At 41.0% G+C, this 25,766-nt stretch overlaps 1 protein-coding gene across 1 annotated transcript in view; it reads right to left on the bottom strand.

Moving 5' to 3' along the window:
* The window catches only part of FUS (FUS RNA binding protein), a 45,196-nt gene that overhangs the window by 15,480 nt on the left and 3,950 nt on the right, over positions 1-25,766 (bottom strand). The window contains exons 3-9 of the mRNA XM_085593505.1: positions 23,602-23,626; positions 23,360-23,511; positions 21,724-21,862; positions 18,691-18,878; positions 10,388-10,565; positions 3,826-3,860; positions 1,782-1,814 (exon numbers count right to left, since the gene is read on the bottom strand). Of these exons, the coding sequence (XP_085449631.1) occupies positions 1,782-1,814; positions 3,826-3,860; positions 10,388-10,565; positions 18,691-18,878; positions 21,724-21,862; positions 23,360-23,511; positions 23,602-23,626 (750 nt within the window). The remainder of the gene's footprint in view (positions 1-1,781; positions 1,815-3,825; positions 3,861-10,387; positions 10,566-18,690; positions 18,879-21,723; positions 21,863-23,359; positions 23,512-23,601; positions 23,627-25,766) is intronic.

Genomic DNA, 25,766 nt, shown 5'->3' with positions numbered 1-25,766 from the left:
TCCTGCTCCCCTGGGGGCAATTAACGCTAATTAACACTAATTATCACTAATTAATGTGAATTAGTATTCATTACTGACACTACATGCTAATTAGTGCTCATTAGCACAACCCCAGGGCTCAAAACCGGCCCCTCCCTCACTCTGTGTTGTTGTCCGAGTTGTCCTGCTCCCCTGGGGGCAATTAACGCTAATTAACACTAATTATCACTGATTAATGTGAATTAGTATTCATTACTGACACTAAATGCTAATTAGTGCTCATTAACCCCACCCCAAACCTCACAAATTACCCCTCCCCCTCACTCAGATGGTGTAGTCCGAGGTGTCCTGCTTCCCTGGGGGCAATTAACGCTAATTAACACTAATTAATGTGAATTAGTATTCATTACTGACACTACATGCTAATTAGCGCTCATTAACACAACCCCAGGGCTCAAAACCGGCCCCTCCCTCACTCAGTGTTGTTGTCCGAGTTGTCCTGCTCCCCTGGGGGCAATTAACGCTAATTAACACTAATTAATGTGAATTAGTATTCATTACTGACACTACATGCTAATTAGTGCTCATTAGCACAACCCCAGGGCTCAAAACCGGCCCCTCCCTCACTGTGTTGTTGCTTTGCGTTGTCCTGCTCCCTTGAGGGCAATTAACGCTAATTAACACTAATTATCCCTAATTAATGTGAATTAGCATTCATAAGTGACACTAAATGCTAATTAACCCTCATTAACCCCACCCCAAACCTCACAAATTACCCCTCCCCCTCACTGAGATGTTGTTGTCCGAGTTGTCCTGCTCGCCTGGGGGCAATTAACGCTAATTAACACTAATTAATATTAATTAACAACAGTTAGTATTCATTACTGACACTAAACATGCTAATTAACCCTCATTAACCCCACCCCAAGCCTCACAAATGGTCCCTCCCCCTCATTTACACCGTGTTGTTGTCCCCCTCCCCTGGGGGTAATTAACGCTAATTAACACTAATTATTGTCATTAAGTATTCATAACTCACACTAAATGCTAATTAAACCTCATTAGCCTCACCCCAGCAATCAGAAATGCCCCCTCCCCCTCACTAGGGTCATTAGTTGTCATGTTCACTGACAGATAATTAACTAATTAGCACTAATTAATGGCAAACACCATTCATTAGCGATAATTATTGCTAATTAACCACACCCCAGCACATGCAAATGGCCCCAAATCCCCTCCCCCACACCAAGGTCGCGTTGTTCGTGCTTTGAGCTAATTAATCAGTGTTAATTAGCACAATTTCATGGTAATTACTAATGAACGCTAATTAAAATCTGGCCCCAAAACCCCTGGCTCAAGCTAGGATCTGCTCACCTGGAATTAATTAATTGATCAGTGTTAATTTATGGTAATGAACATCACTATCCTCTTAGTAGTTTATTGCTGATAATTGCTAATTAAAGCTAATTAACATCACTTCATTCCTGATAAATATTGATTAATTAACCTCATCATGTTTTATCACTTGATTCCTAGTAATTACCAATTCATACTAATTAAGGCTAATCAAACTCATTATGCTCTATCACTTTATTCCTGATAACTACTAATTAACACTAATTAATGATAATTAACCTCATTATTGCTTTATCCCGGATAATTATTAATTACCCATTAACCCAATCATTAACCCCCAATTAACCCATTAATTACCCCCTAATTAACCAATTAATTGCCCTGCTAATTAGCCCCACCCCAATCACCCATTAATTAATCACCTAATTAACAAACCCATTAATTACCTGGGTCATGCCTCGGCCCCTGGTCCCGGGGTCCTTTTGGGGCCACACATGGAAGGAAAAAATTTGAATATGCAAATCAGGAGAGCGGTGATTGGCCATTCCAAGCCCCGCCCCCTCCCTCATTGGCTCCGCCCCCTTTCCCATCCCAGCCGCCATTTTAGGGGCAAAAATCCCAATTTTGGCACCAAAATTCTCTTTTTTTTTCCCGTTTTTTCAGGTTTTTTTTCCTTTTTTCCTCTTTTTCTTCATTTTTCTCCATTTTTCCACTTTTTTCCTCTTTTCCCCCTGATTTTTTTCCCGTTTTTCTCCATTTTTACCTCATTTTTCCTTAATTTTTGCTGATTTTTTCCTCCATTTTTTCAACCTTTTCCCTTTTTTTTCTTTATTTTTTGCTCCGATTTCCACTGGATTTTTCCTCATTTTTCTCTTTTATTTTTCTCCATTTTCCCTTTATTTTTTCCCTCATTTTTTTCTCCATTTTTCCTTATTATCCCTCATTTTTTTCCGTATTTTCCACTCCATTTTTTACCATTTCCCCCCCAATTTTACCTCATTTTTCTCCAAATTTTTCGCACCATTTTCCATATTTTTTCACTCATTTTCTACATTTTTTTCCTCCTCTTTAATTCATTTTCCCCTTATTTTTCACTCAATTTTCCCTTTTTTTCCCCCTAATTTTTCTGTATTTATCTGTAATATTTTTCCTTTTTTCTTCATTTTCCCCTATTTTTATTCAATTTTTTCATATTTTCCCTTAATTTTTTTCTCACTTTTCACTGTTTCAATTTTTTTTCCATTTTCCCCTGATTTTTTCCGTATTTTCCACCTCATTTCCAACTCAATTTTCCAAATTATTTTCTCATTTTTCGATATATTTTTCCCTTTTTTCCTATTTTTCTGTATTTTTCTCATCATTTTTTCTGTATTTCTCTCATTTTTTTTCTATTTTTTCTGCATTTTCCCCTCATTTTTCTTCCATTTTTCCTTCATTTCTTCTCCTTTTTTCCCTTATTTTTTCTATTTTTTTCCACATTATTTTCAATTTTTGTTATTTTTCCCCTCATTTTTTTTTTCACATTTTCCCCTCATTTTTTCCATTTTTTCCCATTTTCTCTTATTTTTTTCCATTTTTGTTTTCATATTTTTCCCTCATTTTTACCATTTTTTTTACATTTTCCACTCAATTTTTCCCATTTTTTTTTCTTATTTTTTCAATTATTTTTCATATTTTCCCCTTATTTTTTCCTTTTTTTTTCATATTTTCCCCTTCATTTTTTCCCATTTTTTCATATTTTCCCCTCATTTTTTCCTTTTTTCATATTTCCCCCTCATTTTTCCATTTTTTCCCATATTTTTTTTCTCATTTTTTCAATTATTTTTCATATTTTCCCCTCATTTTTTCATTATTTTTCATATTTTCCCCTCATTTTTTCCATATTTTCCCCCTCATTTTTCCTTTTTTTTTTCATATTTTTTTCCATTTTATTCCTCATTTTCCACTCAATTTTTTCCATTTTCCCCCTCATTTTTTTTCCATTTTTCCACCCAAACCTCCCCAAAATTTCATTTTTTTTTCCATTTTTCCTTTCGGTTTTGGGTCCACTGCAGCTCCGACCTCACCCCAATTTTTGGGGCAAATTTTCCATTTTTCCACCAAAAAAAAAAAACCACCAAAACCCTCATGGTCACCGGCGCTTCCACCAAAATCCTCATTTTTGGGGTTTTTCCCCCAAAATACCAAAACTTGGAATTTTTCACCACACATGCAACCATTTCACCAAAAATCACCTTTTTTTCCCCCAATCCCCTCTTCAAAAATCACCATTTTTTTCCACCTGAATTTTGAACCAAAAAACACCTTTTTTATTCCATTTTTTTGCAGTTTTTTTCCACCTAAAATTTCATTTTTTTTTCTCTTTTTTGAGGGGATTTTTCCCCCAAATTTCTCCCGCCCGGGAAAAATGGGGGGAAAAAAAAAATCAAAATTATACATTTTTTTTTTTTGTTTTTTTTTGGGGTGAAAACCTCGAATTTTGGGACTTACCACCAAATTTATTGAAGCCACCACGCTCACCACCGCTGAGGAGATAAATTAGAAGAAAATCAGGAATTTTGGCAGCCCTGCCGCAAAGCCGGGAACGAGGAAATCCAAAATTTGGGGCGGAAAATCCAATTTTTGGGGCTTTTTTTTTTTTTTTTTTGGATGATTTTTGGATGAATTTTTAAGGATTTTTTTGGGCAATTTTTTGCAATTTTTTGCAATTTTTTGGTATTTTTGTGATGATTTTTTTGGGATTTTTTATGAATTTTTGGGGCTTTTTTGGATGATTTTTCAGATTTTTTTTTTTGTCAATTTTTTGGGATTTTTGTGATAATTTTTTACTGCTTTTTCTGATTTTTGTGATGATTTTTCGGGATGTTTTTCTCAATTTTCTGGGATTTTTTGGACAAATTTTTGCTGTTTTCTTGGGATTTTTGTGATGATTTTTTTCGGGATGTTTTTGTCAATTTTTTGGGATTTTTGTGAAAAAATTTTACTTTTTGGGATTTTAGTGATGATTTTTTGGGATTTTTTTCTCAATTTTTTGGGATTTTTGTGATGATTTTTTACAAATTTTTTTGGGACTTTTTGGGAAATTTTTTTGGTCAATTTTTGGGGATTTTTGTGATGATTTTGCAGGATTTTTGCAATGATTTTTTGGGATTTCTTTGATGATTTTAAAGTATTTTTTGGGGCATTTCTGACCATTTTTAAAGATTTTTGGGACAATTTTTTGTGATTTTTTTACAATTTTTTGGACAATTTTTTTGAATTTCATTGAAGATTTTTGGGATTTTTTAGGATTTTTCTCAATTATTTTTGTTGAGTTTTTTTAAGAGTTTCTGGGATTTTTGTGATGATTTTTTGGTCATTTTTTGACGATTTCTTGAGATTTTAAAGCAATTTTTAGGACAATTTTTTGTGTTTTTTTTTAAAGGAATTTTGGGGATTTTTGGACAATTTTTTTACAATTTTTTGACGATATTTTGGGGTTTTTTTGGGTAATTTTTAAGATATTTTTTCGATATCTTAAGCATTTTTGGGGGGATTTTTTTGACAATTTTTTTGGACACGTTGTTTTATTTTTTGATGATTTTTTGGAGTTTTCTGAGAATTTTTTGGTGCTTTTTTTTTGTCGATTTTTTTTGGAGAATTTTTGGGGCTTTTTTGACAATTTTTTTGTGGTTTTTAAAATTTTTTTGTCAATATTTCAGGATTGTTTTAAAATCATTTTTTGATGATATTTTGGGATTTTTCTGGACACTTTTTTTTTAATTTTTGGGCTTTTTTGGCCGATTTTTTGTCAATTTTTTGGACATTTTATTTTTGACGACATTTTTAGAGATTTTTGAATTTTTTTTTTGTCTTCTTTTTTACAAATTTATGGGCTTTTTTCACAAATTTTTTGTGGTTTTTTGGACAACTTTTTGACACTTTATTTATTTTTTTTGTCAGTATTCCAGGATTATTTTTATCATTTTCTGCTGATATTTTGGGAGTTTTTTGGACACTTTTTTGGGCTTTTTTTGCCGATTTTTGGTCAATTTTTTGGGCTTTTTTGGGCCTTTTTCCCTCGCCGCCGTCGCTTTTTCCTCCCGGCTGCCGCAGCGTTGGGATCGAGCCCAAAATTGAATAAAAATCCCATTTTTTTCCCTTTTTTTCCCCTTTCCTGGATCTCCCCCTTTTCTCCCCGAGCGCCTCAAAAATCCAATTTTTTTTTCTTTTTTTTTCCTTTTTTTTTTTTTTGCCCTTTTCTGCCTTTTTTGAACCCAAAACAGCGGCGGATTTTGAATTTTCGCTGCTTTTTTTTCACACCTGCAGCACACAAAAGGCAGAGGTTGGTCAGACAGGAACAACAAAAATCCCCAAAATTCCCCCCAAAATACTCACCTGGAATGGCCCAAAATTCCCATTTTTCCACCCAAAATCCAGCGGCAGAAACGCCCCCGGGACAATTTTTATTTCAATTATTCAACCTTTTCTTTTTACCTTTTTTTTTTTTGTTTTTAAACCCATTTTTTCTCTTTTTAAATCTTATTTTTACCTCTTTTTTTTGCCCATTTTTGGCAATTTTTAACCTTTTTTTTTTTTACTTTTTTTGAACCTTTCCCATTTTTCACCGTTTTCACGTTTGCCACGTTTTTCCTTTATAAACCAATTTTTCACCAATTTCTAAATTTTTCAATTCTTTTTCCCTTTTTTTACCATTTTTCCTCATTTTCTCCCTGAATTTTCCCTTTTTTCCACCATTTTTCTTTTCCTTTTTGACCAAACCTTAATTTTTTACATTTTTTACTATATTTAACCACTTAAAATCCTTTTTTTAAACCTTTTTCTCCTCTTTTTTTTCCACTTTTGTTATTTTTAACCACTCCAAACCAATTTTTTACCATTATTTCCTTTTTTCCTCATATTTTATATTTTTTGCTATTTTTAACCACTTCAACTTTTTACCATTTTCTCCTTTTTCCCCCAATTTTTTTTGCTATTTTTAACCACTCCAAACCAATTTTTTTACCATTTTCCACCATTTTCCTCCCATTTTTTACACTTTTCAATTATATTTGCTATTTTTTACCATTTCCCTAATTTTTTTTTACCATTTCTCCCTTTTTCTTTTGCTTTTTTAAATAATTTTTAAACCATTTTCCCATTTTTTCTATTTTTCCTTTTTTTTTCAATTTCCAACAGTTTTTTTATAAATTTCCAACCATTTTTTGCTCCTTTTTAACCATTTTTTGTATTTTCCCCCTTTTTCTTTCACTTTTTTATCATTTTTAAACCATTTTTTCCTTTTTTCTCAATTTCCAACCTTTGTTTTTCAATTTCCAACCATTTTTTTCTCCTTTTTAACCATTTTTTCTGCTTTTTGACTCTTTTTTAAAAAAATTTTCCACCTTTTTTCACCATTTCCAAGCACCGGGACACCAAAATTTCCTTTCCAGTGGATTTACCCTCAAAATCCACTTTTTTTTCACCATTTTTTACCATTTTTGACCCATTTTTCTCTGCAGTGACCTCAAAACGCACCTTTTTTACTTTTCCATTTTTTACCTTTTTTTCCCCCAATATTTTTTCCCTAAATTCCACCATTCTCCTCTAAATTTTTCCATATTTTTCCCCCCTAAATTCCACCTTTTTTATCACCTTTATCCCCTCAAAATTCCATTTTTTTTTCCATTGGAATTTTTTCCATCTTTTCCCCTTGAAAAATTTTTATTTTTCATTTTTCCATCATCTTAATCCCAAAATTCACCTTTTTTAATCATTTTTTCCTTCTCAATCCACCTTTTCCCCACAAAATTCCTCCCAAAATTCCTTTTTTTTTTTTTAAACCATTTTTAAGTTGTTTTTCCTTAAAAATTCAATTTTTTCTCTCATTATTTTGCCCAAAATCCACTTTTTTTCTCCATATTTTCCCCCTGCCGGGACCAGAGGCTGCAGGTGACCTTGGGAACATTTTCCACCTTTTTTTAATAAACCCATTTTTTTTTCCATTTTTTTTACCTTTTTTTACCTCTTTTTCACCCAAAATTTCATTTTTTCCAACCAAACCCCATTTTTTCCCCATTTTCCTTTCCCAAAATCTCGTTTTTTGACCGTTCCCCCATTTTTCCCCCCAAACCTCCACTTTTCTCATTTTCCTACAATTTTCTCCTTTTTTCTCCCATTTTTTTCTCATTTTCCCCCATTTTCTCCCAAATTTTCCCCATTTCCCTTCTTTTTCCTACTATTTTCCCCAATTTAACCCAAATTTTTCCCCATTTCCCTACGATTTAACCCAAATTTTTCTTTCTTTTCTCCCCATTTTATTTTTTTCCCAATTCCTTCTCATTTTTTCTGATTTTTCCCAAGTTTTTCCCTATTTTCTTTCATTCTTTCCCCGTTTCTCCTCATTTTTCCCATTTTTCCCCATTTCCCCCTGCACTCAGCCCATGGCACTGCTGCGGTTGCCATTTCCCCATTTTTTCCCATTTTTTTCCCAATTTCTTTGATTTTTTTCCCATTTTTCCCCCCTTTTCTCTCATTTTTCCCACCTTTTCTCTCATTCTTTCCCCATTTTCTCTCATTTTCTCTCATTCTTTCCCCATTTTCTCCCATTTTTTCCCGTTTTCCCCGTTTCTCACCCCTATTTTCCCCCTCACTCACCCCATGGCGCCGCTGCGGGTGCCGAAGGCGCCATTTCCCCATTTTGTTCCCATTTTTCCCCCATTTTCTCTCATTCTTTCCCCATTTTCTCTCATTTTTCCCCCATTTTTCCCCCACTTTCTCTCATTTTCTCCCCATTTTCTCCCCATTTTCTCTCATTTTTCCCCATTTTCTCTCATTTTTCCCCATTTTTCCCCATTTTCTCTCATTTTTTCCCCATTTTCTCTCATTTTCTCCCCATTTTTCCCCATTTTCTCTCATTTCTCCCCATTTTTTCCCATTTTCCCCGTTTCTCACCCCGTTTTCCCCCTCACTCACTCCATGGCGCCGCCGCGGGTGCCGAAGGCGCCGGTTGCCATTTCCCCATTTTTCCCCATTTTTTCCCCATTTTCTCTCATTTTTCCCCCATTTTTTCCCCATTTTCTCCCCATTTTTTCCCCATTTTCTCTCATTCTTTCCCCATTTTGTTCCCATTTTTCCCCCACTTTTCCCCATTTTCTCCCCATTTTTTCCCAATTTCCCCATTTTTCACCCCATTTTCGCCCTCACTCACCCCATGGCGCCGCCGCGGGTGCCGAAGGCGCCGGTTGCCATTTCTCCATTTTTCCCCCATTTTGTTCCCATTTTTCCCCATTTTCTCTCATTCTTTCCCCATTTTCTCTCATTTTTTCCCCATTTTCTCCCCATTTTCTCTCATTTCTCCCATTTTTTCCCGTTTTCCCCATTTCTCACCCCGTTTTCCCCCTCACTCACCCCATGGCGCCGCCACGGGTGCCGAAGGCGCCATTTCCCCATTTTTCCCCCATTTTGTTCCCATTTTCTCTCATTCTTTCCCCATTTTCTCTCATTTTCTCCCCATTTTCTTTCATTTTCTCCCCATTTTTCCCCATTTTTTCCCCATTTTTTCCCAATTTTCCCATTTTTCACCCCATTTTCCCCCTCACTCACCCCATGGCACCGCCGCAGTTGCCGAAGGTGCCGGTTGCCATTTCTCCATTTTTCCCCCATTTTGTTCCCATTTTTCCCCCATTTTTCCCCATTTTCTCTCATTCTTTCCCCATTTTCCCCCATTTTCTCTCATTTTTCCCCCATTTTCTCTCATTCTTTCCCCATTTTCTCTCATTTTCTCTCATTTTTTCCCCATTTTCTCTCATTTTTCCCCATTTTTTCCCATTTTCCCAATTTTTCACCCCGTTTTCCCCCTCACTCACCCCATGGCGCCGCCGCAGTTGCTGAAGGCGCCGGTTGCTATTTCTCCATTTTTCCCCCATTTTGTTCCCATTTTTCCCCATTTTCTCTCATTCTTTCCCCATTTTCTCTCATTTTTCCCCATTTTGTTCCCATTTTCTCCCATTTTTCCCCCATTTCTCCCCATTTTTTCCCGTTTTCCCCGTTTCTCACCCCATTTTCCCCCTCACTCACCCCATGGCGCCGCCGCGGGCGCCGAAGGCGCCGGTTGCCATTTCCCCATTTTGTTCCCATTTTTCCGCCATTTTGTTCCCAATTTTCCCCCATTTTCTCTCATTCTTTCCCCATTTTCTCTCATTTTTCCCCATTTTGTTCCCATTTTTCCCCCATTTTTCCCCCATTTCTCCCCATTTTTTCCCATTTTCCCCATTTTTCACCCCGTTTTCCCCCTCACTCACCCCATGGCGCCGCCGCGGGTGCCGAAGGCGCCGGTTGCCATTTCCCCATTTTTCCGCCATTTTCTCTCATTTTCCCCCATTTTTCCCCATTTTCTCTCATTTTCTCCCCATTTTTTCCCATTTTCTCTCATTTTTCCCCATTTTGTTCCCATTTTTCCCCCATTTTTCCCCCATTTCTCCCCATTTTTTCCCAATTTCCCCGTTTCTCACCCCGTTTTCCCCCTCACTCACCCCATGGCGCCGCCGCGGGCACCGGTTGCCATTTCCCCATTTTGTTCCCATTTTTCCGCCATTTTCTCTCATTCTTTCCCCATTTTCCCCCATTTTCTCTCATTTTTCCCCATTTTTTCCCCATTTCTCCCCATTTTTTCCCGTTTTCCCCATTTTTCACCCCGTTTTCCCCCTCACTCACCCCATGGCGCCGCCGCGGGCGCCGAAGGCGCCGGTTGCCATTTCCCCATTTTCTCCCCATTTTTCCCCATTTTCTCCCCATTTTCCCCCATTTTCTCTCATTCTTTCCCCATTTTCTCTCATTTTCCCCCATTTTTTCCCGTTTTCCCCGTTTCTCACCCCGTTTTCCCCCTCACTCACCCCATGGCGCCGCCGCGGGTGCCGAAGGCGCCGGTTGCCATTTCCCCATTTTCTCTCATTCTTTCCCCATTTTCTCTCATTCTTTCCCCATTTTCCCCCATTTTCTCTCATTCTTTCCCCATTTTCTCTCATTTTTTCCCAATTTCCCCGTTTCTCACCCCATTTTCCCCCTCACTCACCCCATGGTGCCGCCGCGGGTGCCGCGGGTGCCGCGGGCGCCGCGCTCGAAGCCGCCGCGGGTGCCGAAGGCGCCGCGCCCGCGGCTGCGCTCGGTCGGCGCCGCGGCTCCGTAGCCGCCGCCGGGCTCCTGGTACCCGCCCGAGCTCAGCGAGCCGCCCTCCTGCCCGTAGCTGTTGGCTGGAAAAACGGGAAAAACATCGGGATTATGGGAATTCCGGGAAAAATCGGGGGAAATTTGGGGAAAATCCACAAAAAATTGGGTGAAAATATGGGAAAAATCAGCTGTTTCAGACCCAAATCTGAGGGATTTTGCCCCAGTTCTGCCCACAATCCACCCTCCTGCCCATAGCTGTTGCTGGAAAAACGGGAAAAAATATCGGGATCGCCGGAATTCCAGGAAAAATCGGGGGGAATTTGGGAAAAATCCGCAAAAAATTGGGGAAAATATGGGAAAAATCGGGGGTTTTAGACCCAAATCTGAGGGATTTTGCCCAAATTCTACCCCAAATCTGCCCTTCCTGCAGCTGTTGGCTGGAAAAACGGGAAAAAACATCGGGATTACCAAAATTCCCAAATTTTGGGAAATTTTGGGGAAAATCGCAAAAAATTGGGGAAAATATGGAAAAAATTGGGGGTTTTAGAGCCAAATATGAGGGATTTTGCCCCAATTTTGCCCCAAATCCCCCATCCTGCCCGTAGCTGTTGGCTGGAAAAACGGGAAAAAACATCTGGATTATTGGAATTCCGGGAAAAATCGGGGGAAATTTGGGAAAAATCCACAAAAAATTGGGGAAAATATGGGAAAAATCGGGGGTTTTAGACCCAAATCTGAGGGATTTTGCCCAAATTCTACCCCAAATCTGCCCTTCTTCCCGTAGCTGTTGGCTGGAAAAACAGGAAAAACATCGGGATCACCGAAATTCCCAAATTTTGGGGAAATTTGGGGAAAATCCGTAAAAAATTGGGGGAAAATATGGGAAAAATCGGGGGTTTTAGACCCAAGTCTGAGGGATTTTGCCCCAAATTCCAGGGAAATCTGTCTCAGTTACACCCCAAGTCCACCCTCCTGCCCGTAGCTGTTGGCTGGAAAAACGGGAAAAACATCGGGATCGCCGGAATTCCGGGATTTTGGGAAAAATCGCAAAAAAATTGGGGAAAATATGGGGAAAATCGGGGGTTTTAGACCCAAATCTGAGGGATTTTGCCCAAATTCTACCCCAAATCTGCCCTTCCTGCAGCTGTTGGCTGGAAAAAACGGGAAAAACATTGGGATCACCAGAATTTTGGGAAATTTTGGGAAAAATCCACAAAAAATTGGGTGAAAATACGGCAAAAATCGGGGGTTTCAGACCCAAATCTGAGGGATTTTGCCCCAGTTCTGCCCCAAATCTGCCCTTCTTCCTGTAGCTGGTGCCTTGAAAAACGGGAAAAACATCGGGATCACCAAAATTCCAGAATTTTGGGGAATTTTGGGAAAAATACGCAAAAAATTGGGGGAAAATACAGGAAAAATCAGGAGTTTCAGATCCAAATTTGAGGGATTTTGCCCCAAATTCCAGGGAAATCTGTCTCAATTCCACCCCAAATCCCCCATCCTGCCCATAGGTGTTGGCTGGAAAATCGGGAAAAACGTCGGGATCGCCAAAATTCTGTAATTCTGGGGAATTTTGGGAAAAATACGCAAAAAATTGGGGGAAAATATGGGAAAAATCGGGGGTTTCAGACCCAAATCTGAGGGATTTTGCCCCAGTTCCACCCCAAATCCTTTATAGCTGTTGGGTGGAAAAATGGGAAAAACATCGGGATCGCCGGAATTCCCAAATTTTGGGGAATTTTGGGAAAAATCACAGAAAAAATATGGAAAAATCCGGCGAAATTTGAGAGAAATCGGCACAAAATTGAGGAAAAATCGGGGGAAAATCCAGGAGTTTCAGACCCAAATCTTTGGGATCTTATCCCAAATTCCAGATTCTGACCCAAATTCCACGGATTTTGCCCCAAATTCCAGGGATTCAGCCCAAAAATTCCATGGATTCCACCCTAAATTCCAGGGATTTTTGCACCAAATACCACAAATTCTGTTCCAAATTCCAGAAGATTTTGTAAGAAATTCCACAAATTTTGCCCAAAACCCGCGTATTTTACCCCAAAATTCCCAAATTTTTGGGAATCTTTTTGGGAATGTGCCTCAGATCCCTGGGTATAATTTGGAACCAGTTGTAGGACGATTGTTCCCATCCAAAATCCCAAAATTCCACCCCAAATCCCTCCCATTTCAGCCGAAAATCAGCTGATTTTGCTCCGGTTTTTGCTGGTTTTGCTCCCGATTTTGCCCAAAATCCGCGTATTTCAACCCAAAATTCCTAAATTTTTTTGGGAATGTGTCTCAGATCCCCAGATATAATTTGGGAAAAATCAAGGAGCAGTTTTTTACTATCCCAAATCCCAAAAATTGACCCCAAATTCCCATATTTCAACTGATTTTTTCACCGTTTTCGCTCCGGATTTTGCCCAAAATCCTCATATTTCGCCCCAAAATTCCCGATTTTTTTGGGAATTCCACTAAAATCCCTGGATATAACTTAGTGTGGAATGCAGAAAACCTGATCCCACGTGAACCCTCAGAATTCCACCCCAAACGCCGAAAATCTCAGCCAAAAATCAGCCGATTTCGCTCCGGATTTCGCCGTTTCCGCTCCCGATTTTTCCCAAAATCCGCGTATTTCGCCCCAAAATTCCCGATTTTTTTGGGAATGCGACTCACAGGAGGCGGCTCCGTAGTGTCCCTGCTGGCCGTAGCCGCCGCTCGGGGGGTTTGGGAACCTGATCCCACCCCAAATCCTCCCAAATCCCCCCAAACTTCAGCCCATTTTGCCCAAAATCTGCGGATTTCACCCCAAAATTCCCGATTTTTTGGGGAATTTTTTGGGAATTTCATTAAAATCCGTAAATATAATTTGGAACCAGTTGGAGAAAAACCAATTCCCACCCCAAAATCCCTCCTATCTCAGCCCAAAATCAGCCGATTTCGCTCCGGATTTCACCGTTTTCGCTCCCGATTTTTCCCAAAATCCGCGTATTTCGCCCCAAAATTCGCAATTTTTTTGGGAATTCCACTAAAATCCCTGAATATAACTTAGTGTGGAATGCAGAAAAACTGATCCCATCTAAAATCTCAGAATTCCACCCAAAATCCCTCCTATCTCAGCCAAAAATCAGCCGATTTCGCTCCAGATTTCGCCGTTTCCGCTCCCGATTTTTCCCAAAATCCGCAGATTTCGCCCCAAAATTCCCGATTTTTTGGGGAATTTTTTTGGAATTTCACTAAAATTTGTGGATATAATTTGGAACCAGTTGGAGAAAAACTAATTCCCACCCCAAATCCCTCCCATTTCAGCCAAAAATCAGCCGATTTCGCTCCGGATTTCACCGTTTTCGCTCCTGATTTTTCCCAAATTCCTCATATTTCGCCCCAAAATTCCCGATTTTTTTGGGAATTCCACTAAAATCCCTGAACATAATTTAGTGTGGAATGCAGAAAAACTGATCCCATCTAAAATCTCAGAATTCCACCCCAAAATCCCTCCTATCTCAGCCAAAAATCATCCGATTTCGCTCCGGATTTCGCCGTTTTCGCTCCCGATTTTTCCCAAAATCCGCGTATTTCGCCCCAAAATTCCCGTTTTTTTTGGGAATGCGACTCACAGGAGGCGGCTCCGTAGTGTCCCTGCTGCCCGTAGCCGCCGCTCGGGGGCTTTGGGAACCTGATCCCACCCCAAATCCTCCCAAATCCCCCCAAACTTCAGCCCATTTTGCCCAAAATCCGCGGATTTCACCCCAAAATTCCCGATTTTTTTTGGGAACATGACTCAGATCCCTGGATATAATTTGGAACCAGTTGTAGGACCATTGTTTCTATCCCAAACCCTGGAATTCCCCAATTGTGCCGATTTCGCTCCGGATTTCGCCGTTTCCGCTCCCGATTTTTCCCAAATTCCTCATATTTCGCCCCAAAATTCCCAATTTTTTTGGAAATTTTTTGGGAATTCCACTAAAATCCCTAAATGTAACAGTGTGCAATACAGAAAACCTGATCCCACGTGAAGCCTCAGAATTCCACCCCAAATCGCTCCATTTTAACCCATTTTTTCACCGTTTTCGCTCCCGATTTTTCCCAAAATCCGCGTATTTCGCCCCAAAACTCCCGATTTTTTTGGGAGTGCGACTCACAGGAGGCGGCTCCGTAGTGTCCCTGCTGCCCGTAGCCGCCGCTCGGGGGGTTTGGGAACCTGATCCCACCCCAAATCCTCCCAAATCCCCCCAAACTTCAGCCCATTTTGCCCAAAATCCGCGGATTTCACCCCAAAATTCCCGATTTTTTTGGGAATTTCACTAAAATCCCTGAACATAATTTAGTGTGGAATGCAGAAAAACTGATCCCATCTAAAATCTCAGAATTCCACCCCAAATCCCTCCTATCTCAGCCAAAAATCAGCCGATTTCGCTCCGGATTTCGCCGTTTTCGCTCCCGATTTTTCCCAAAATCCGCGTATTTCGCCCCAAAATTCCCGTTTTTTTTGGGACTGCGACTCACAGGAGGCGGCTCCGTAGTGTCCCTGCTGGCCGTAGCCGCCGCTCGGGGGGTTTGGGAACCTGATCCCACCCCAAATCCCCCCAAACTTCAGCCCATTTTGCCCAAAATCTGCAGATTTCACCCCAAAATTCCCGATTTTTTGGGGAATTTTTTTTGGAATTTCATTAAAATCTATAAATATAATCTGGAACCAGTTGGAGAAAAACCAATTCCCACCCCAAAATCCCTCCTATCTCAGCCAAAAATCAGCCGATTTCGCTCCGGATTTCACCGTTTTCGCTCCCGATTTTTCCCAAATTCCTCATATTTCGCCCCAAAATTCCCAATTTTTTTGGAAATTTTTTGGGAATTCCGCTAAAATCCCTAAATGTAACAGTGTGCAATACAGAAAACCTGATCCTATGTGAAGCCTCAGAATTCCACCCCAAATCGCTCCATTTTAACCGATTTTTTCACCGTTTCCGCTCCCGATTTTTCCCAAAATCCTCATATTTCGCCCCAAAATTCCCGATTTTTTTTAGGAATTCCACTAAAATCCCTGAATATAACTTAGTGTGGAATGCAGAAAAACTGATCCCATCTAAAATCTCAGAATTCCACCCCAAAATCCCTCCTATTTCAGCCAAAAATCAGCCAATTTTGGTCCGGATTTCGCCGTTTTCACTCCCAATTTTTCCCAAAATCCGCATATTTCACCCCAAAATTCCCAATTCTTTTGGAAATTTTTTGGGAATTCCACTAAAATCTCTTGATATAACTTAGTGTGGAATGCAGAAAACCTGATCCCACGTGAAGCCTCAGAATTCCACCCCAAATCCCTCCTTATCTCAGCCAAAAATCAGCCGATTTCGCTCCGGATTTCGCCGTTTCCGCTCCCGATTTTTCCCAAAATCCGCGTATTTCGCCCCAAAATTCCCGTTTTTTTTGGGAGTGCGACTCACAGGAGGCGGCTCCGTAGTGTCCCTGCTGCCCGTAGCCGCCGCTCGGGGGGTTTGGGAACCTGATCCCACCCCAAATCCTCCCAAATCCCCCCAAACTTCAGCCCATTTTGCCCAAAATCTGCGGATTTCGCCCCAAAATTCCCGATTTTTTGGGGAATTTTTTGGGAATTTCATTAAAATCCGTAAATATAATTTGGAACCAGTTGGAGAAAAACCAATTCCCACCCCAAAATCCCTCCTATCTCAGCCCAAAATCAGCCGATTTCGCTCCGGATTTCGCCGTTTCCGCTCCCGATTTTTCCCAAAATCCGCATATTTCACCCCAAAATTCCCCATTTTTTTGGGAATTTCACTAAAATCCCTGAATATAACTTAGTGTGGAATGCAGAAAACCTGATCCTACGTGAAGCCTCAGAATTCCACCCCAAACGCCGAAAATCTCAGCCAAAAATCAGCCGATTTCGCTCCGGATTTCGCCGTTTTCGCTCCCGATTTTTCCCAAATTCCTCATATTTCGCCCCAAAATTCCCGATTTTTTTGGGAATGCGACTCACAGGAGGCGGCTCCGTAGTGTCCCTGCTGGCCGTAGCCGCCGCTCGGGGGGTTTGGGAACCTGATCCCACCCCAAATCCTCCCAAACTTCAGCCCATTTTGCCCAAAATCTGCGGATTTCGCCCCAAAATTCCCGATTTTTTTTGGGAACGTGACTCAGATCCCTGGATATAATTTGGAACCAGTTGTAGGACCATTGTTTCTATCCCAAACCCTGGAATTCCCCCATTTGTGCCGATTTCAGTTCCGATTTCGTACTTTTCGCTCCCGATTTTGCCCAAAATCCGCATATTTCGCCCCAAAATTCCCGATTTTTTTTGGGAATGTGACTCAGATCCCTAAATATTGTTTGGAACCAGTTGTAGGAAAACTGTTCCCACCCCAAATCCCAAAATTCCACCCCAAATCCCTCCTATCTCAGCCAAAAATCAGCCGATTTCGCTTTGGATTTCACCGTTTTCACTCCCGATTTTTCCCAAAATCCGTGTATTTCGCCCCAAAATTCCCGATTTTTTTGGGAATTCCACTAAAATCCCTGAATATAACTTAGTGTGGAATGCAGAAAACCTGACCCCACGTGAAGCCTCAGAATTCCACCCCAAATCCCTCCTATCTCAGCCAAAAATCAGCCGATTTCGCTCCGGATTTCGCCGTTTTCGCTCCCGATTTTTCCCAAAATCCTCATATTTCGCCCCAAAATTCCCGTTTTTTTTGGGAGTGCGACTCACAGGAGGCGGCTCCGTAGTGTCCCTGCTGGCCGTAGCCGCCGCTCGGGGGGTTTGGGAACCTGATCCCACCCCAAATCCTCCCAAATCCCCCCAAACTTCAGCCCATTTTGCCCAAAATCTGCGGATTTCACCCCAAAATTCCCGATTTTTTGGGGAATTTTTTGGGAATTTCATTAAAATCCGTAAATATAATTTGGAACCAGTTGGAGAAAAACCAATTCCCACCCCAAAATCCCTCCTATCTCAGCCAAAAATCAGCCGATTTCGCTCCGGATTTCGCCGTTTTTGCTCCCGATTTTTCCCAAATTCCTCATATTTCACCCCAAAATTCCTGATTTTTTTGGGAATTTCACTAAAATCCCTGGATATAACTTAGTGTGGAATGCAGAAAACCTGATCCCACGTGAACCCTCAGAATTCCACCCCAAATCGCTCCATTTTAACCCATTTTTTCGCCATTTTCGCTCCCGATTTTTCCCAAAATCCTCATATTTCACCCCAAAATTCCCGATTTTTTGGGGAATTTTTTGGGAATTTCATTAAAATCCGTAAATATAATTTGGAACCAGTTGGAGAAAAACCAATTCCCACCCCAAAATCCCTCCTATCTCAGCCAAAAATCAGCCGATTTCGCTCCGGATTTCGCCGTTTTCGCTCCCGATTTTTCCCAAATTCCGCGTATTTCACCCCAAAATTCCCGATTTTTTTTAGGAATTCCACTAAAATCCCTGAATATAACTTAGTGTGGAATGCAGAAAACCTGACCCCACGTGAAGCCTCAGAATTCCACCCCAAATCCCTCCCATTTCAGCCAAAAATCAGCCGATTTCGCTCTGGATTTCGCCGTTTCCGCTCCCGATTTTTCCCAAAATCCTCGTATTTCGCCCCAAAATTCCCGTTTTTTTTGGGAATGCGACTCACAGGAGGCGGCTCCGTAGTGTCCCTGCTGCCCGTAGCCCGGGGGCGGGTTGTAGGAGCCCTGCTGCCCGTAGCTCTGCTGCCCGTAGGCGCCGCTCGGGGGGTTTGGGAACCTGATCCCACCCCAAATCCTCCCAAACTTCAGCCCATTTTGCCCAAAATCTGCGGATTTCACCCCAAAATTCCCGATTTTTTTTGGGAACATGACTCAGATCCCTGGATATAATTTGGAACCAGTTGTAGGACCATTGTTTCTATCCCAAACCCTGGAATTCCCCAATTGTGCCGATTTCGCTCCGGATTTCGCCGTTTCCGCTCCCGATTTTTCCCAAATTCCTCATATTTCGCCCCAAAATTCCCAATTTTTTTGGAAATTTTTTGGGAATTCCACTAAAATCCCTAAATGTAACAGTGTGCAATACAGAAAACCTGATCCCACGTGAAGCCTCAGAATTCCACCCCAAATCGCTCCATTTTAACCCATTTTTTCACCGTTTCCGCTCCCGATTTTTCCCGAAATCCGCGTATTTCGCCCCAAAATTCCCGTTTTTTTTGGGACTGCGACTCACAGGAGGCGGCTCCGTAGTGTCCCTGCTGCCCGTAGCCCGGGGGCGGGTTGTAGGAGCCCTGCTGGCCGTAGCCCTGCTGGCCGTAGGCGCCGCTGGGCTGCGGCTGCGGCTGCGGCTGCGGCTGCTGCGCGTAGGCGCCGCCCGCCGCGCCCGGCCCGTAGCCGGAGCCGCCCGAGCCGCCGCCGTAGCTGGGGAGAAATGGGGTGAAAAATGGGGATTTTGGGAAAAAATGGGGGTTTGAGGGGAAATATGGGGGGTTTGGGGGGGGGGAATGGGAGGTTTGAGGGGGGAAATGGGGGGTTTGAGGGGGGAATGGGGTTTTGAGGGAAGATGAGGAAATTTGGGGTGTGAAAAGTGGGAGCTTGGAAAGGGGAAAATGGGGATTTTGAGGTGAAAAAAATTGGAGTTTTGGGGTGAAAAAAGGGGATTTTGGGAAAAAACAGGGGGTTGACGGGGAAAAATGGGGGTTGAGGGGGAAATAGGGGTTTTGAGGGGAAATATGGGGAGTTTGGGGGGGAAATGGGGGTTTTGAGGGGGGGAAATGGGAGGTTTGAGGGAAGACGTGAAAAAATGGGACTTTGGAAAGGGGAAAATGGGGATTTTGGGGTGAAAAAAGGGGATTTTGGGAAAAAATGGGGGTTTTGAGGGAAAAAATGGGGGTTTGAGGGGAAATATGGGGGGTTTGAGGGGGGTAATGGGGGTTTGGGGGGGGGATGGGGGGTTTGAGGGGGAATGGGGTTTTGAGGGAAGATGGGGAAATTTGGGGTGTGAGAAATGGGAGTTTGGAAAGGGGAAAATGGGGATTTTGAGGTGAAAAAAATTGGAGTTTTGGGGTGAAAAAAGGGGATTTTGGGAAAAACGGGGGGTTTGAGGGGAAATATGGGGGGTTTGGGGGGGGGGATGGGGGGTTTGGGGGGGGGAATGGGGGGTTTGAGGGAAGAGGCGGGAAAATGGGACTTTGGAAAGGGGAAAATGGGGATTTTGGGGTGAGAAAGGGGATTTTGGGAAAAAATGGGGGTTTTGAGGGAAAAAATGGGGGTTTGAGGGGGGAAATGGGGGGTGTGAGGGGGGAATGGGGGGTTTGGGGGGGGAGATGGGAGGTTTGAGGGAAGAGGCGGAAATTTGGGGTGTGAAAAGTGGGAGTTTGGAAAGGGGAAAATGGGGATTTTGGGGTGAAAAAAATTGGAGGTTTGGGGTGAAAAAAGGGGATTTTGGGAAAAAATGGGGGGGTTGAGGGAAAAAATGGGAGGTTTGAGGGGGGAAATGGGGGGTTTGAGGGGGGAAATGGGGGGTTTGAGGGGGGAAATGGGGATTTTGAGGGGGGAAATGGGAGGTTTGAGGGAAGAGGTGGAAATTTGGGGTGTGAAAAGTGGGAGTTTGGAAAGGGGAAAATGGGGATTTTGAGGTGAAAAAAATTGGAGTTTTGGGGTGAAAAAAGGGGATTTTGGGAAAAAAACGGGGGTTTGAGGGGAAATATGGGGGGTTTGGGGGGGAAATGGGAGGTTTGAGGAGGGAAATGGGGGGTTTGAGGGGGAAATGGGGGTTTGGGGGGAAAAATGAGAGGTTTGGGAGAAAACTATGAAATTTGGGGCGTAAAAAATGGGAGTTTGGAAAGGGCAAAATGAGGATTTTGGGGTGAAAAAAGGGGATTTTGGGAAAAAACAGGGTTTGAGGGGGAGGAATGGGGGTTTGAAAGGGGAAATGGGGGGTTTGAGGGAAGAGGTGGAAATTTGGGGTGTGAAAAGTGGGAGTTTGGAAAGGGGAAATGGGGATTTTGGGGTGAATAAAGGGGGAATTTTGGGGTGAAAAAAGGGGATTTGGGGAAAAATGGGGATTTTGAGGGGGAAAATGGGGGTTTTGAGGGGGAAAAATGGGAGGTTTGGGGGAAAACACAGGAATTTGCGGCGTGAAAAATGGGAGCTTGGAAAGGGAAAATGGGGATTTTGGGGTGAAAATATTGGAGTTTTGGAAGGGAAAATGGGAAATTTGGGGTGAAAAGGGGGAATTTTGAGAAAAATGGGGGTTTGCAAAGGGAAAAATGGGAGGTTTGCGGGGAGAAAATGGGAGTTTCTGGGGGAGAAATGGGATTTTTGAGGGAAAATGGGCTCAAAAAAGGGGAGTTTGGAAAGGGAAAATGGGGATTTTGGGGTGAAAAGGGGGGATTTTGGGAAAAATGGGGATCTCCAGGAAGGGAAATCGGAATTTTGGGTTTAGAAGACACGAATTAGAGGGTAAAATGTGGGCATGTGGGGGAAAAATGTGGGAATTTGGAGGGGAAAAAACGGGAATTTCAGGGGTTGGGGTTTGTGTTACTGGTTTGGGGTATTAACAATAACAATTAATTAGTGCTAATTAAGGATTAATTAGTTAATTAATCACCCTCCAGAGGCCGAGGCAGCTGAAGGGGGCTGGGAATAGCTGGGGTAGGAGGAGCTCTGGGGTTACTGGGAGTGACTGGGGTGGGGTTTGTGTTACTGGTTTGGGGTTTTAATTAACAATAACATTTAAATAACGCTAATTAAGGATTAATTAGTGCATTAATCACCTTCCAGAGGCCGAGGCAGCTGAAGGGGGCTGGGAATAGCCGGGGTAGGAGGAGCTCTGGAGTTACTGGTGTGGGGTTTGTGATACTGGTTTGGGGTTTTAATTAACAATAACAATCAAATAACACTAATTAAGGATTAATTAGTGCATTAATCACCTTCCAGAGGCCGAGGCAGCTGAAGGGGGCTGGGAATAGCCGGGGTAGGAGGAGCTCTGGGGTTACTAGGAGTGACTGGGGTGGGGTTTGTGTTACTGGTTTGGGGTTTTAATTAACAATAACAATTAATTAGTGCTAATTAAGGATTAATTAGTGCATTAATCACCTTCCAGAGGCCGAGGCAGCTGAAGGGGGCTGGGAATAGCCGGGGCAGGAGGAGCTCTGGGGTTACTGGGAGTGACTGGGGTGGGGTTTGTGATACTGGTTCGGGGTTTTAATTAACAATAACATTTAAATAACGCTAATTAAGGATTAATTAGTTAATTAATCACCTGCCAGAGGCCGAGGCAGCCGCGGGGGGCTGGGAATAGCCGGGGTAGGAGGAGCTTTGGCCATAGCTGCCCTGGGAGCTCTGCCCGGAGCCGAAGCCGCCGGAGCCGTAGGAGGGAGGCGCCGCCGGCGCCGAGTAACCTGAATTAATTAAAGTAATTAATTAATTAATTAGTGATTACAAATGTGGAGGTGGGAAGGGGAAGAAACAGGGGGAAATTGGGGTAAAAATGGGGGGAAAACAAGGGAAAAATAGAGAAAAAAGGGGAAAAAAAAAACAAGGAAGAAATGGGGAAAATGGGAAAAATACCTAAGATTAATTAATTAATAATTAATAAATGAATTGTTTAAGTTTTTGGGGAATTTTTGTGGGAATTTTTGGCTCACTAACCTCTCTGGCTTTTTTTGGGTCACTTTTGGCTCCATTTTGGGTCAATTTTGGTCCAGTTTTGGCTCTGAAAGCGCCGATTTCAGTTAAAATGCGACACACAATGGGGATTTTTGGGAATGTCAGGAATTTTTTGGGGAATTTCGGGAATTTTTTGGCAATTTTGGGAATGTTGACCTCACTCACCATTCTGGCTCTGCCCAGACAGTTTTGGGTGGGTTTCGACGCAAATTTGGGTCAGTTTTGAGCCAAATTTGGGTCAGTTTTGGCTCCGAAAGCGCCAATTTTGATTAAAATGGGATAAAAGGACGGGGTTTTTTGGGAATTTTTTTTGGAAATTTCGGGAATTTTTTGGCAATTTCAGGAATGTTGACCTCACTCACCATTCTGGCTCTGCCCAGACAGTTTTGGGTGGGTTTTGATGCAACTTTGGTTCAGTTTTGGCTCCGAAAGCGCCAATTTTTATTAAAATGGGGTAAAAGGACGGCGATTTTGGGGAATTTCGGGAATTTTTTTGGAATTTTTTTTTAATTTTGGGAATGTTGACCTCATTTACTATCCTGGCTCTGCCCAGACAGTTTTGGGTTGGTTTCGATGCAAATTTGGGTCAGTTTTGAGCCAACTTTGGGTCAGTTTTGGCTCTGAAAGCGCTGATTTTGATTAAAATGGGCTAAAAGGACGGGGATTTTTGGGAATTTCGGGAATTTTTTGGCAATTTTGGGAATGTTGACCTCACTCACCATTCTGGCTCTGCCCAGACAGTTTTGGGTGGGTTTCGACGCAAATTTGGGTCAGTTTTGGCTCCGAAAGCGCCGATTTTGATGAAAACGGGGTAAAAGGACGGGGATTTTCGGGAATTTTTTTGGGAATTTCAGGAATTTTTTGGGAATTTTGGGAATGTTGACCTCACTCACCATTCTGGCTCTGCCCAGACAGTTTTGGCTGGGTTTCAACGCAAATTTGGGTCAGTTTTGGCTCCGAAAGCGCCGATTTTGATTAAAATGGGGTAAAAGGATGGGGATTTTTGGGAATTTCGGGAATTTTTTGGGAATTTTGGGAATGTTGACCTCATTTACTATCCTGGCTCTGCCCAGACAGTTTTGGGTTGGTTTCGATGCAAATTTGGGTCAGTTTTGAGCCAACTTTGGGTCAGTTTTGGCTCCGAAAGCGGCGATTTTGATGAAAACGGGGTGAAAGGACGGGGATTTTTGGGAATTCCGGGATTTTTTGGGAATGTTTTCCTGGCTCACCGCTCTGGCTCTGTCCGTAGGAGGATCCGTAGCCCCCCTGGCCGTAGCCCGTGTCCGAGCTCTGCCCGTAGCCGCCGTAGCTCTGCTGGGAGTAGCTCTGCCCCCCGCCCTGGGAGTAGCTCTGGCTGGGAGGGGCGGGGTAGGCGCCGTAGCTGAGGAGAAAAATCCCAATTTTGGGCAAAAATTCCTCACAAAAATAGGGATTTTTGGGGATGGGGGAAAGTTGGGAAATGGGGTTTTACCTTTGGGTGGCGGTCTGGCTGTAATCTGGGGAGGAAAGGGTTAAAAAATGGGATTAATCCAGCATTAATCAAATAAAATCAATTTATTTTCGCTCATTAAGTCTGGGGAGGAAAGGGTTAAAAATTGGGGTTAATCCAGCAGAAATCAAATAAAATCAATTTATTTTTGCTCATTAAGTCTGGGGAGGAAAGGGTTAAAAAATGGGGTTAATCCAGCAGAAATCAAATAAAAATTAATTTGTTTTCGCTCATTAAGTCTGGGGAGGAAGGGGTTAAACATTGGGGTTAATCCAGCATTAATCAAATAAAATAAATTTATTTTTGCTCATTAAGTCTGGGGAGGAAAGGGTTAAAAATTGGGGTTAATCCAGCAGAAATCAAATAAAAATCAGTTTATTTTCGCTCATTAAGTCTGGGGAGGAAGGGGTTAAAAATTGGGGTTAATCCAGCAGAAATCAAATAAAAATCAATTTATTTTCGCTCATTAAGTCTGGGGAGGAAAGGGTTAAAAATTGGGGTTAATCCAGCAGAAATCAAATAAAATAAATTTATTTTTGCTCATTAAGTCTGGGGAGGAAGGGGTTAAAAATTGGGGTTAATCCAGCAGAAATCAAATAAAAATCAATTTATTTTCACTCATTAAATCTGGGGAGGAAGGGGTTAAAAACTGAGTTAATCCGGTAGAAATTGGTTAAAAATAAATTTATTTTCCTTCATTTATTAAATCTGTGGAGGAATGGGTTAAAAATTTGGGGTTAATCCACCAGAAATAAAATCAAATAAATTTATTTTCCCTATATTATTTAATTTGGGGAGGAAACGGTTAAAAAATTCATGTTAATCAATATGAAATTAAAACAAATAAATTTATTTTCCCTCATTTATTAAATCTGGGGAGGAATGGGTTAAAAATTTGTGGTTAATCCACCAGAAATAAAATAAAATAAATTTATTTTCCCTATATTATTTAATTTGGGGAGGAAACGGTTAAAAAATTCATGCTAATCAATATGAAATAAACCCAAATAAATTGATTTTCCCTCATTCATTAAATCTGAGGAGGAAAAGGTTAAAGTTTTAAGTTAATTAATTAGAAATCAAATAAAATAAATTTATTTTCTCTAAATTATTAAACCTGGGGAGGAAATATTTTAAGAATTCAGATTAATCCATTAGAAATTGCTTAAAATTGATTAAAATTAAATAAGGTGTTAAAAATTGGAGTTATTCCAGCAGAAATCAAATAAATTAAATTTATTTTACCTCATCTATTAAGTCTGGAGAAAAATGGGTAAAAAATTTGGATTTATTAATTAGTAGTAAGATAAATTTCTTTTCTCTGATTTATTAAATCTGGAGAGGAAAGGATTAAAAATTTTGCCTTAATAAGAAATCAAATACATTTATTTTTCTTAAATTAAGAAACCCGGGGAAGAATGGGTTAAAAATTTGGGGTTAATCCATCAGAAATTAGTTAAAATAAATTTATTATATTTAATTTATTAAATTTTGGTAGGAAAAGGTTTAAAAATTTCAATTTATAAGAAAAAAAAAAAAAAACAATTTTCCCTAATTTATTAAAAGTGGAGAGGAAAATTAGGGTTAATTGAGCAGAAATTGGTTAAAATATATTTATTAAATCTGGGGAGAAAAGCGTTAAAAAAATTGGGTTAATCCAGCAGAAATCAAATAAAATCCATTTATTTTCCCTAAATTATTAAACCTGGGGAGGAAAGATTTAAAAAATTCGGGGTTAATCCTTGAGAAATTGCTTAAAATAAATTTATTTTTCGTATTTTATAAAGAAATTGGATCATCAGGTGTTAATTAAGAGCTCTAATTAAGCCAGTTCCTGTTACACTAATTAGCAACGGCATGGTTTTAGATAGAAATATCACCTTCCCATTAATTTTTATTATTATCAATAAAGAAATTAATTTTAATTATTAATTCTTTTTTATTGTTGTTCTTAATTATTAACAGGATCCTTTTAATTACAGGCAATTTAGAACACTTTAAAGTAATTAAACATTCTAAAATATAATTACCTAATAATAAATAATATATTCACTAATTACATCATAACCAAATAACACATTGAAAATATAAAAATGCAACTAATAACTTTTAATTAGAAGACTTATTAATCACATAATATTTAATAA

The sequence above is a fragment of the Lonchura striata genome, chromosome 16 (assembly GCF_050655825.1).
Source record: "Lonchura striata isolate lonStrDom1 chromosome 16, ASM5065582v1, whole genome shotgun sequence".
NCBI lineage: Eukaryota > Metazoa > Chordata > Aves > Passeriformes > Estrildidae > Lonchura > Lonchura striata.
This window is presented reverse-complemented; position numbering and strand designations above follow the sequence as displayed.